This window comes from Cucumis melo, chromosome 3 (genome assembly GCF_025177605.1).
Source record: "Cucumis melo cultivar AY chromosome 3, USDA_Cmelo_AY_1.0, whole genome shotgun sequence".
Classification (NCBI taxonomy): domain Eukaryota; kingdom Viridiplantae; phylum Streptophyta; class Magnoliopsida; order Cucurbitales; family Cucurbitaceae; genus Cucumis; species Cucumis melo.
The window spans coordinates 29,819,724-29,832,243 of record NC_066859.1 but is presented as its reverse complement, the minus strand read 5'-3'; the positions used below and the strand labels follow the sequence as shown (position 1 = coordinate 29,832,243).

The following is a 12,520-nucleotide window of genomic DNA, read 5'->3' as shown; positions in this document are numbered from 1 at the left end:
AGTCGTAGTATTTCTAAATTTGTAGTTAGCTTCTCTCCCCTGTTTGTAATGCAATTTATAATAGAAAAGTACGTAAATTGATTCTGTGTGTGTATATACGGCACATATATCGTACACTTCAATCAATTAAATTGCATATATGCTTGAACAAACTATGAATTATTTTCAAATCTTGCTCCCTCACTCCCACATCAAAACCTGATCTCATTTCAAATGGCTTTGTCAAACATGTCCACTTGAAATTTCATAGGAGCGAAATATAGAGTTTTATAACATTGATGATTGGTTCTTAATAAGTTGGTCGTAATCATTTGTGAGCTACTAAAAGTCTACAAAACATCATGATGAGAAATGAGTTGACAACCTATTGCTTTCCCTTCCGGAATTATCATGACAATTCAGAACCAAAGTACTACAGAAACATCAGTACATGCTCTAATCATACCCCAGTTGAGGTGAAAACACCCACTGAACTGCACTGCACATTTCAAACATTTTCCCACCTTTAATTTCACGCCAAACCCTGTTTTTCCTCCTAGGTTCTAAACTCTATGAATGGGGAGATTAAAAACACCTAAAACAAAAATCCTATGAGTCCATGTAAGTTGAAGAAACAAAAGCAACTTTTGCTAGGTAGCTCAAATGGACAACAAAGTTATGAGTCTTATGACATCTATGAACTCACAATTCAGCACAATAAAAAGAAAGAAAGAAAGTAAAACTAGTCAACATGAAAAGTAAGTAGAATTAAAATTACCATGCCAGCAAAGACAACTGCTTGAACTTTATTCCTTTTGTGCTCAGATGATTGTTCCTTTTGTACTCCGATGATTGAACCTTTGTATTGTATATCCGAATCTAGATATCAGATCATAATAAGTGGCAACAAAATAAGGAAGATGACATAGAAGAAAAAGTAGTGTTACTTCCACATTTTTATCTAACATCTTTATACCAGACTATTACTGATATGAAAATTCACATTTCCTTTTATAATGGAATTTTTCTCGTAAGCACTGGGAGCCGGATTTGACACTTTTGCTTAGAGATGTAATTACCTACTCCGTTCAAATGTACCTGCATGACAATATTTCATTTCGTTCTGGTGCTACCATTCACAATATCTGGACAAAATAATTACCAAGATCGAAAATGTCGTCCTGACTGCAGTAATTGAATTAGAATTATAATATAAAAGCGCAGTACATTCCACCCCCTTCCCCTCAACAACACCAGATATAAATTTATGGGGGCAGGCAGTCAGGTGATCTTAGGCCAAGCCTAATGAATGATTCCAGCAATCAGTGTGCCTTTATATTCCAAAAGAAAAGAAAGAACTCTAGACTTCTTGTAATAGTCTCGAGATGGATTGCGTTCAGCAATGAGCTAAAGACTAAGCTTGAGAAATTATCACGCAGTATGGAGCGTCCAGTAACCTTTTCCTTTTAAAACATTTGACTTTGGTTCACCTTTACTTACTATATACATGCTTTCAATCTTTCATTACGGCAAAGCCGCAGCTGCAAGTCTTCATTCTCTACTCCGTTTTCTTCTCTTTCTTTACATCCCTCTTCTGGTATAGAATTATCTGACTCAAAATGGTTCCGTTCGTTGCAATAGAAAGAGCCGATCCCAAGAGAACTTTCACAATATTTAAGGACCACAATTTGTCAAAATGAATAAACTAGGAAAAGAAATTAAGCGGACTATATTAAGAATTAACAAGAAAAATAAACGAGCGGTTACTTATAAAACTAGAGAGTGCCAGTGGGGAAGCAAGTTTTCACAGACCTAGAGGCATGTCGGTTGCATTAATATAATTTTTATCAAACAGAAAAAAAAAGGGAATTTTAATTTTTGGCTCCAAGTCCATAATTTTCAAGAAATACAACTGATGAAAGAAAAAATAAATAAATAAAGATTATTAACAAAATTGGAAAAGGTGTAGAGTAAAAATTCAACCGAGAAAAGCCCAAAACTTCGTGTATTTTACAAAATCAGTGTCTTTGAGAACTAATACCTTCGGAAGAAAAAATTAATTCCTAAAAATAGTTATTTTCTTGTTAGAAGTTTCTAAAATACGTCATTTTCTTGCAGTATAGAATGCCGCTAAGACTGATTTTGAATCCTTATAAGATGTTATCGTTGTAACTACTACCCAAACAATTTAAGAGTGGAAAGGAATAAACAATAAAAATAATAAATTGACAATTTGAAAAAGGATACCGCTGCTTGGTGCATTTTCTTGGATGCTGGTGAAAACCCTTACTACAAAAGAAAATAGAATAAACACTGATATCTTCAACAAGAGAAGTAATGTGACCGACTAAATTTCATTACGCAATCATCTTACCCATAGCACCTCCAAAGTTCATTAAGGATGTTAAAAAGCTAAGCTCCCCAGTACTTTTGTTCTGTATAGAGAAGATTGTTTCTTTGAATAAGAACTTTCATTGAAGAGATACGGAAAAGAAAATACAATTAAGACAAGGTATCATCAAGCCAAGGAAGTGATTATTTGTAAATGTTGCTGATGCGACCAAAGCCTTACAGTCATTAGATAAGGGGAAGGTAAGGGTCTTTAAGTGAAAGAACAATTTTCACTGGTATAAAATTTTAAGTAAAACAAAAGGACAGCTATATGGACGTATTATGTACAAAATGGACAATATCATATAAATTAGGAGATTTGTTGAGGGTTGTTGTCTCAAACAATAAACAATACATAAAGAATACTGAAAAGAATGTCGGCACAAAAAGAGTAAACACACCGAAGGTGGCAGAAAATAGAAGACTAGATGGCAACCAAGTTATGATTTATTTAATGGCCACTTTCAGCAGCTGTAGAACTTTCTTAAATCTTACCAAAATCTTGAAACAAGGGAACGGTAAACTCTCACCAGAAGTCTTGAACTGTCATTGGTTAACTGGTTTTATTACGATGTTTGGATCATTTTCCTAATATTTTGATTTCAAATTGGAGAAATTATCATGACAATGGTACCCAATATCATTTAACATTTTTTCCACTCTCTCTCTTTTCTTCTTTCCCATAGGGGATGTGGTAAGGGAGCTGATCCAAAATCAATTATTCATATCGATCTTACCAGTGTTCCAGTGTCTTAAAAAGTCCTCCCAGGCACACATCTAGGGTCAAGGCATAGGTTTGACACCTCACCATGAAAAAGGGAGGCTCGCAAAATAAACCACACCTTAGGCGAGCACCTTTTGAGAAGCCTCAAGGGTCAAAGCCAAGAGACTTGGGATATTGTTTTTAAAAAAGGAAACAGTAATAACCAGGGTTTTTCCTTCTTTATAAACTAAAAATATCAAATTTACTAAACCTATAGGCTACATCTTGAATCAGAAGCAACTAGCTTGCCTCTGATGAGGAACAAAGAGAAGTGTTTTCCTCGTATGAAAAACAATGTCTAGAGAGAGCTTCATTTCTTTTTGGCTTTGAGTCATTTATTGTACTTATTCCTACTCATTCTACACTTCGTCCCCCCCTCCCCCCTTCTCCTCTTTTTTTTTCTTTCCTTGATGAAAGCTCGGTTTCTAATTTTTTTTAAAATCAAATGTGGGTTAAATGAAATAAAATAAGAGAAAGTTCAGCCTGTGTTCTGAATTCTTGCAGCGTCCATAAAACAGGAATCATATGCCAATATAATAACAATTGAAAATTTGAAACCGTATAATAGAACCTTCAACTTACAGAAAAGTTCTTCCATATTTGTGGGATCCTCGAGAAGAGAAAAATTGCATGTTGAGATGCCTGAAATGTAGTTTCTAAATTAGGAAAGCATTTATTACAATGCTATTACAGCAGAAAAACTTCAATACACGTAATGGTAAGTCTTTGATTTGTCTTCATTTATTTATCGTCTTTGAGGAATGAACAAATACATTAGTGACAGAGTGCAATACAAATATCTAAAGAACATTATACAAGAAACCGAGAATGTTCAAAGCAATGATTAAGAAATAAATCTTTCCTAATAACATATTAAAAAATAATAATAATAACAACAAGAACAAAAAAAAAAAAAAAAGAAAAAAAAAAACACTTTTGGTGCTAGAGTGCAATATCTGAGACTTACGTATAGAGCTTCAAAGAGGACAGGGTTAATTTGACCAGCTAAAACTGTTGGTGCTAAAGCACAATATCTGAGTGCCCAGCGTGTTAAGGAAGCAGTCATAAGTTTCTCGTTCTTTTGGAAAAAATAATATATGAATGAAAACAGGAGGATCTCAGTTGCAAGTTTCTCGTTATTAATGAATGCGACAAGAAACCAAGCAGAACCTGAACTAGTGGAAATCAAATAGGATACAGTAACGCCCTGATCCACGTTTTCATACCAATAGGCTGAGAGTAATAGTAGATAACGGCAACCAAAATTATAGCTGTGGCAAACAAAAAGGACGAAAAATAATGCCCATCAGAAGAGGATAATTCAATTTAATTTATAGCAAAAACACCCATGCATTTGAGAAAACAAAAGTCAAGCAAGCATAGAACCAATGATTCTGGAAATGCAACCGGCACCGACACAATGTGCAATCATGAAGAGTTAGATTGGCTATTTCAGACAACTCCGCTTTTGTTCCAATATTATGAAGAACTTGATTTATCAATACGACCAACAGTAGAAGAGTACTGTAGTGAATAGCAGGTTATCATTTACACTTGGGTTGAACTTAGTTGACTACGCTCCTCAGTATAAACAACATCGTGTTTATAATAAGATAGGCCAATGGGCAGGGAGAAAATTATTAACCAACCTTAATCAAAAGCAATTTAAAAATAAGAAGATGAACTAGCATCTGAGTGCCCTACGCTAGGTCTTCCTTAATGTAGTGTAGTAGGTCAAGGTTGAATCAATTGTGAAAGTGTAGATTCCAAGAAAAATGTTACTATCTGCTCGTACAAAAGGGTGTGAATTGTCCATAAAAAGACCAACTACATTTATTTTTATCTATCAACTACCGTAGATGTATAACCATGTACAGAACGTAAAATGGCATATAAACTGATATTAAAAGTAGTATTCTGTAATTCATTGTCCTCGTCAGCAACCCACTCAAATCGCAACCTTAAATTTCAACGCAGGTTTGAATATATACTGACATGTGTCTTCTGTAAATCTTAGTAGGTTTTTATCATATAGTTTACTTTTTCTCATTCTGGCCATTTGATGTTTCAAAAAAAAAACATTTATCAGCGACGCATTTTATAAGATGTTTTCAGAAATGTTTCCGTGGCAGCAATTTTCTAGTAGTTCTTAATATACCTTGAACCAAGAGAAATGCCAGTTCCCCATAAGCTGAAAACGGAAGTCCTTTGTGGACACAATAAGCCAGAGCAATAGTGTAACCCACGACCTCTAGCTCAAAGGATATAACACTAAGTCCTCTGACACTCTGATGTTTCAAGATCTTCATTATCTGCAGAAATTTTTTTTGCATTACAATGATGGCATGAAGTAAAACAAATATTAAGAATTATTCAGGCGGAAACATTGACCTGAGAACAACATAAACAATTTGAATCAAAAGAATGGTCCTTCTACCGTGATTGATTTAGCAACTAATTAGACTTGAACAAATTGCAATTCTTAGCTACGGCCCAAAAAGTTTTAAATTACTCCTAATTAGGTGTCAGCTGCTTATTAATTATTGTACTATTTGAATCTAATTATCTTTGCACAGCACAAAATTGGTTCCCAAACATTTCACGAGTCTTGAATTGCATTACACGAATTAGAGGGCTAAGTGGATAACATTAATTACAGATGCTAGAGATAAAAAGAAATCGATCCAATCACGTTTTTCTTGATAAAGCGAAAGAAATATAATTATGGTGTAGGGAGAAAGAAGAGAATAGGTTGCCTGAGGAAGTTTGACGGTGGTTGAGGCTGCGACAATGCAATAGCCGAGGAGCTTAGAGATGAGGGGAAGCAAGCAATCTTTCTCCGGGAACTTGCCGTGGCTCAGAGATCCGAAAACACAGCTGAAATCCATTCCAAAAAACTCCATCTCCGCCCGCGTTCTTCAGATTTCAACGCTGACGGAAGGAAGACGATGATCAGTACAGGATCCTTAGCTCAAACGAGGACTTCCTCGCCAATTTAAGCCGGTGCAGCACTTATTGGTACCCACAATTAGGCTACAGAGACAAGACGGCACCATTGTTGTCGATATGACGATGGGCTTTCATGTCCAAAAATAATGGCCCAACAATACACAACCATGGGGGCCCAAGTATTTTCTAAATGTTTCTGTAATAACGTAACTATTTTGGTCACTCCTGGAAACATGGGTTCTAATTTGTTTTTGTAAATATAACTATTAGAAATATTTCGTTACAAATTTAATAAAAAAATTATCTATAATTTGATTGTAGAGTTGTAAGGGTCGTTACATCCAACTATAGTTTACTTATTCTCTTAAAAGATTTTTAGTTTATGATGTGTCATCCATGATTCCAACAATTAAAATTAGTTGTAATAGATGGTAGTCTAAATGAATGTATATCATTTTCGATGGAGTCGATATTTGTTTTTTGAACTCTTTATTTGGATTGTTTAATGAGTTTTTTTTTTAAAAAAAAAAATGGATTATTTGAATCTTTGAGTTATAAAATTTGGGTAGTTCTTTTTAAATTGTTTTGGGGGTTCATAGGTATATTTAGGTTGCAGATGCCTCTGCAAGAACCCGTCTTTAAACTTTTTTGCAGATTACTATTTCAAGCTTTGCATCTACTCAAAGTTTTCTTTTTCACTTCCATTCTCTCAATCCTTCGAGTTTGCAAGCTTTTCTTTATTTTTTCTTTATATTTTTTATTATTTTTTTTTTTTTTTTATTTTGAGTTGTTATTACTAAACCAATGTCAGTGTATTTTGGGTTTCCAAACATAGAGATTTAAAGTTGAAGAAACTCTTAAAAATTCTTAGTCATTTCACCATCTATTTTTTAGAGCGAAAAGGAGAAAGAAAGAAATATTAAAACAACATTTTCTTCCCATAAATTCTGAAGTCCAAACAAGATTTTTGGGCAACAATTATGAATTTTTGAAATTGATGTCCGATTTTTGACGCTTTAAACTTTGATTCATAATTTTTGTTTTCTAATTCTAAATGCAATCAAAATATTTGTAAAATAAAACAAAGTTTGAGAGGATACGTAATAATAAAAATCTTATTGGTAAGTGGGATAGAATGTGAATTTTCAATATATTTTTGTAAGTGTTTCATCATTTAAGTATTTCCTCTCTTTCATTTATTTATTATTGTAGTATTTTCTTAAATTTTTATTAAATCAAATAGTCTTTGTTAAAATATTTATTTGAAAAATTGATCATTTTGTTTTCCAATTTACGTGTAAAAAAAAACTGATTGTATTAACCAAAGGTGTGGACAGCAAATTGTTTTATAATTTCTCATTCCACTGCGATAGAAATTAAAACGATTAAAAACAAACAAAGTTTGGTGAAACAATTTAATCTCTTATTGAATAGGGTTGTTTAAAATAATGAAGAGTTTTGTTAACATCATCTTCGTTTTCATCTGTAAAGAAACCTAAAAGACAAAATTTTAAAATATGTGACCATTTTCAGAAATCAAAATTGGGAGGGTTCGTAAATATTTCTATCAAATGTCGTGGAAATGGAGAAACCATCTCATCGTCTATGATAATTTGCATTCTAAGTATCTTTAATTATAAATAACATTCAAAATTGGAAGGCTAAAATATCGTATTTGGAGTCAAATCAGTTCATTATTATATAATCCGTGTGTATCGTTATCTACTGTGCAAATTATTTTAATTAGAATGTGAAATAATAAACACAATAATAAATAGAAAAGAAGATAATACTAAGAAATGACAAACATAGTGTGGTAACAAATAAGAATTTTATGTACTGATATAGTAATTATTTGTAGATTATGATAATTAAAGTTCTAACAGTTTAGTATCCAGTATAAGTGAGAGCCTAACACCCAATTCAAAATTTAATCGCAATATAGAAGCTAATTTTAACTTAAAAATCAAACCATTCAATCCCGATTATTGACAAATACAAATTAAACAAAACTTTAAAAAGTATAACAAATTAAATTAAGCATAATTTGTTTTTTCTTAAAAACAAGAAGATGTTAGGTAGGATATCAAACTTTTAAAAGTTTAATTCTACCGGATTTTTAGTCCTTTTTAATATAATTTAAAACAGACAATTCGATCTAATATCCTCTAAATATAATTAAATGGTAATTGAGCTAAACTATAACGTTACAAACCAAAATTTAATGATTATTAAAAGAGAAAAGTAAGAATGGGTTTAGATTTCAAAGATTCTTGTAATAATTAAATAATAATAATAATAATAATAATAATAATAATAAAGAAAAGAAAACAAATAAATTGGGAGATGTTATTTATTATAAATAAAAGTGGGATATAAGAGCTAAGGGTAAAAGAGTAGATCAAGAAATGAATAGAATTATAATACTTGATTGTAAGTAAAAGTGGGAAATTAAAGGGTAAAAGCAAAGACTATTCACATGTCACCACCACACAAATATTGTTGGAGTGGAATGGAATTAACTTATCACGAGTAGGTCAATTAATATTGATCAATTCATATATAGACTTTGCTTTTGACCTTTTCATGGTCATTTTATAATCGATTTTATTAATAACATGGATTGATTATTATTCAAAATATTGCTGCATTTGTTTATGTATTTGTATGTTTTTTCTTTATTGAAACGCAAAAGTAAATCAAAGGCAATGGAACGTAAAGCAACGAAAAGAAATTAAAAGAAAAAGGTGCTCGGTATTTGAGAATAAAAGGGGATACCTCATCATCAAGTGTAAGTGAAATCTCTTGTCCCACCATTCATTTATAAATAAATATTAACAAAAGTCTATTCATTCTTCCACACAATTATTGGTTTCCTTTTTCTAACCCAAAAAACATAAAAAAAAAAAAAAAAGCCAACGCGTCAATTTAAATAGAACACATATCATAATCGGTTAGATATTATGTTAAATTTATCTTCACTTATCAACTTAAATTTTTAGTAGTTTAGAAAGTATTTGTATTCAAGTCGATTCATAATGAATAAGTGTTAGTTAAAAAGACAAGATGTGTATAATTTAAATAGTTTTTTTTGTTGAAGAGTTTAATGATAAAAGTAAAAAAAATATTAAATAACAAAATTTTTAAAAATAATTATAAATACAATAAAATATTTAAATTTATTTGTACATGACATTTTAAAATAGATTGTTGTTTGTGTTTGTATTGTACAAGTTGACACGTACGACAATCTTTTTCGATTTATAATGTATAGATAGTGACATTTGATTATATTTTATAAATATATTAGTTTATTATGCTATATCTGAAAATTAATGATTTACTAATAATGGAAAAGATAATTTGTAAGTGAACGATTAAAAATGATTTCCGATGTTTGATTATTGAAGCTTTTAAAAGTCATTTGGACAGTTAGGAAAATAATTTAAGAGATAAAATAAATAAAAGAAAAAGAAAAGTTTATGAGAAAAAGGCAATATTGTTAGAGACAAATGGAAAAGGGATCAATGTTTCGAGAGAGAGAGATTTATTGAGATGTCAAAATTTCAAAGAGATTGTCCAACATAAATAAATTAAACAAAAGAAGAGAAGAGTGTGTTTTTTTCTAAAATATTGGCGACAAAACAATGTTAATAAAATAATTTTACATTCCCTTTTCAAATATATATTATTTTGTAGAAAAATCAATGTAAAAAATTTCGTAAAATGTAAATAATTTGTTGATTTTCCTTTTTGCTTTTGATTTTTATCGTAATTTTATTGGGATGAATGGGCACGTTGGCCTAAGTGTTGTTGGAGGAGTCACCTCATGCACAGAACACTAAACTAAGAATTAATATAGTAAAGGAAATTGCAATTCTCATTCAAATAAAAAGTAAACAAAAAAGTAAAAAAACGAGCCTAAATCGTTGTCTCAAAAGATATATACATAAAAGCTGCTCCCCAGTTTTTTCTTTCATACTTTACGCCAATTTCACCATCCTCATGTCTGTATGGTGAATTTTACTTCTATGATTAATTAGTCTGCATTTCAAATATTATATAAGTTACAAAAGTTTACAAGTTTAGGATGCAAACAATATATAAACTCTTTTTAAAAGAAATAATAAGATGTATTTGATTAAAAATCTCTTCAATTTTTATCTCCTTATCTTTACTGTAGCAGTAGAACACATTTGGATAAAGATTAAATTCATAACCAAAATCATTTAAATGGTTTGTTGAACTCTTTTTAATTCCTATCTTCTTTCCTTTCACTATTTTCTGTTCATTTTATTTTAAAATAAAATCAAACTCATAAGTATGTTTGTCTCGTAACATGTTTGATACACCACTTTAGTGTAAATTCTTATTTATTAGTTTAATTTATTGATATTTGACTATAGTGGTAAAATATAAACGATAAAGAGTTAGGTAGAAAATATTTTAATGTAAAAGATATGACCTTAGAGTTGGAGGCAATAATTCAGAAAGACTTTGGGAGTAGGGTTTTCGGACTTTTTGGACTTTTTGCATAAGCTTTGCCTTTATTCCAAATAGCAAATAACTTTTTTTTTTCTTTTCATTAGGAAATTACAATGGATATGATGCTTTTATTATTTTATAAAAGTATAATTAAGTAATGAATAATATATAGTTTTGAAATGAGGCTACTTTACCATGTGTCTCTAATCCAATAAATATGTCACTGTAAAAGGAAAAAAAAAAAAAAAAAGGAGTTTGCCTTATCGAACAACGGAATAATGTGAAAGAAAAAAACTTAGACTAGGACTTAGAAGGAAAGTATCATCTCTTTAATTGACGAGCAATCCATTCCCTTTACGGTATCTAATTTGCTATGGCGTTATGATAAGTTAAGTTATAATATATATACCCTCTCTCTACTCTCTATTAAAGATTAAAAGAAAATATGTTTCCCTAGTTTTTAAAAACCTAAAAACACTCGCAGATACATTTAAAAGAAGTAATTTATAGGGTTAAATTATTATAAATTTGGTTTGGACAGTTTGAAAAAAAATTAAAAATTAGTTAAAATTATTCACAGTTTTAATTTAGTCTCCATATTAGAGATTATATAATTCATGATCAATTTGTATATCAAACCATGTAAAAGTTAAATTTTAACTTCCTCCAGACCCATAACCACAAGGATCAAATTTAGGGTTTTGTACTTTATCTGATGTTATAGCTCAAGGATTTATCCTTAAATCTCTCCAAACATACATTTTTTAAATAATTCTTCTAATACCCACATTCATATATTGTTCTATAATCCCACATTTTCTTCTAATACCCATTAATCAATAATCTTCGTGTTCAAATGAGTAACGTTTGAAAGGAACCCGAAATATAGTAGGGCTGCTTGGCCATGGGCACATACTGCGTCTTTTTATCTACCCCCCAATACAAAGTAGAGTTACTGGAGCGTAAAGAGAAATCAAAAGGAAAAGGGCTGGACGGGATTTGGGAATAAAAGTCATCAAGATCATGTGATATCTTGACCCACACCGACGTTACTATTACCTTTAATTTACCACAATAATACAAGAAAATACATAGGTACGTTCATATAAGAAAGTAATTTGTTTTAAAAAGTTGTGAACGATTACATGTCCCTCTCAACCCATGTTTTCATAATAATATCTGTATAGACTATAAACTATTTGTGAAAATGTGGGATGGAATGTCCATCGATCCTCCTTGATAGATACAACGTTAGGCTTAAAATATGATTTTAATCCTGGTTTACTTTTAGCTTATATGTTTTTAATTATTAAATCTTAAATAAAGTCTTTGATGCTAATTTATTATCATTTTCTCAAGAACTTTTTGTTGTCTGTAACATATTTACTGAATTTTTTCATAATTGCATCGAAAATTGTTGTTATATTATTTAACCAATTTAGATTAAAATATAATTAACTTTTAGGTACGATATAGTATTATTTACTTTAGGTTTAAAATTATACATGGGTTCACTTGTTATATATATATATATATATATATATATATATATATATATATTTATTCATTAGTTAAAAAATTGTAATTATTGATTAAAAAATCAAATTAATAATTCTTTAACATGTGGTAATTAAGGTCGTATGTATTCACTAGACTATAATATAACTAAATTGATCGATATCTTTTTTAAACAAAATTGATGATTAGACCCCCATAATTTTTATATATATATCACTTTAAAAAGAATGAAAGAGAGGAAAGAAAAGTATAAAAGTAGATATATGCATTTGATCTCTCAATTTTAATTTTCCTCACTTTAGGATGGCCACACAGAACACAAATATTCTACTAAAGTCGTGGATCACGAAACATATAACAATTATACAAAGTAAAGTATATGAACAGAATAGCTATGTGCATTATATATCCTACACACTCACTTTTAAGTACTTT

The 12,520-nt window shown here is 30.4% G+C and overlaps 1 protein-coding gene across 1 annotated transcript; it reads right to left on the bottom strand.

Annotated features, from left to right (window-relative positions):
* Positions 1-1,137: 1,137 nt before the first annotated feature.
* On the bottom strand, positions 1,138-6,154 carry LOC103487866 (mannose-P-dolichol utilization defect 1 protein homolog 2). The gene is made up of 8 exons (XM_008446373.3): positions 5,890-6,154; positions 5,292-5,445; positions 4,332-4,404; positions 4,101-4,167; positions 3,716-3,775; positions 2,354-2,414; positions 2,227-2,268; positions 1,138-1,641 (listed from the first exon to the last, which is right to left on the bottom strand). Exons 1-8 carry the CDS (start codon positions 6,034-6,036, stop codon positions 1,538-1,540), a joined length of 708 nt encoding a protein of 235 aa, XP_008444595.1. The 5' UTR covers positions 6,037-6,154; the 3' UTR covers positions 1,138-1,537.
* Between the last annotated feature and the right edge of the window lie 6,366 nt (positions 6,155-12,520).

Excerpts from the sequence above, each read along its gene's own strand:
- LOC103487866 (XM_008446373.3), bottom strand. The coding sequence starts at position 6,036 with ATGGAGTTTTTTGGAATGGATTTCAGCTGTGTTTTCGGATCTCTGAGC. Across the intron at positions 3,776-4,100 it reads TCCTCTTTGAAGCTCTATAC|GCATCTCAACATGCAATTTT; the intron begins GTAAGTCTCAGA and ends ACTACATTTCAG. Across the intron at positions 2,415-3,715 it reads AAATATGGAAGAACTTTTCT|AACAAAAGTACTGGGGAGCT; the intron begins GTAAGTTGAAGG and ends TTCTCTATACAG.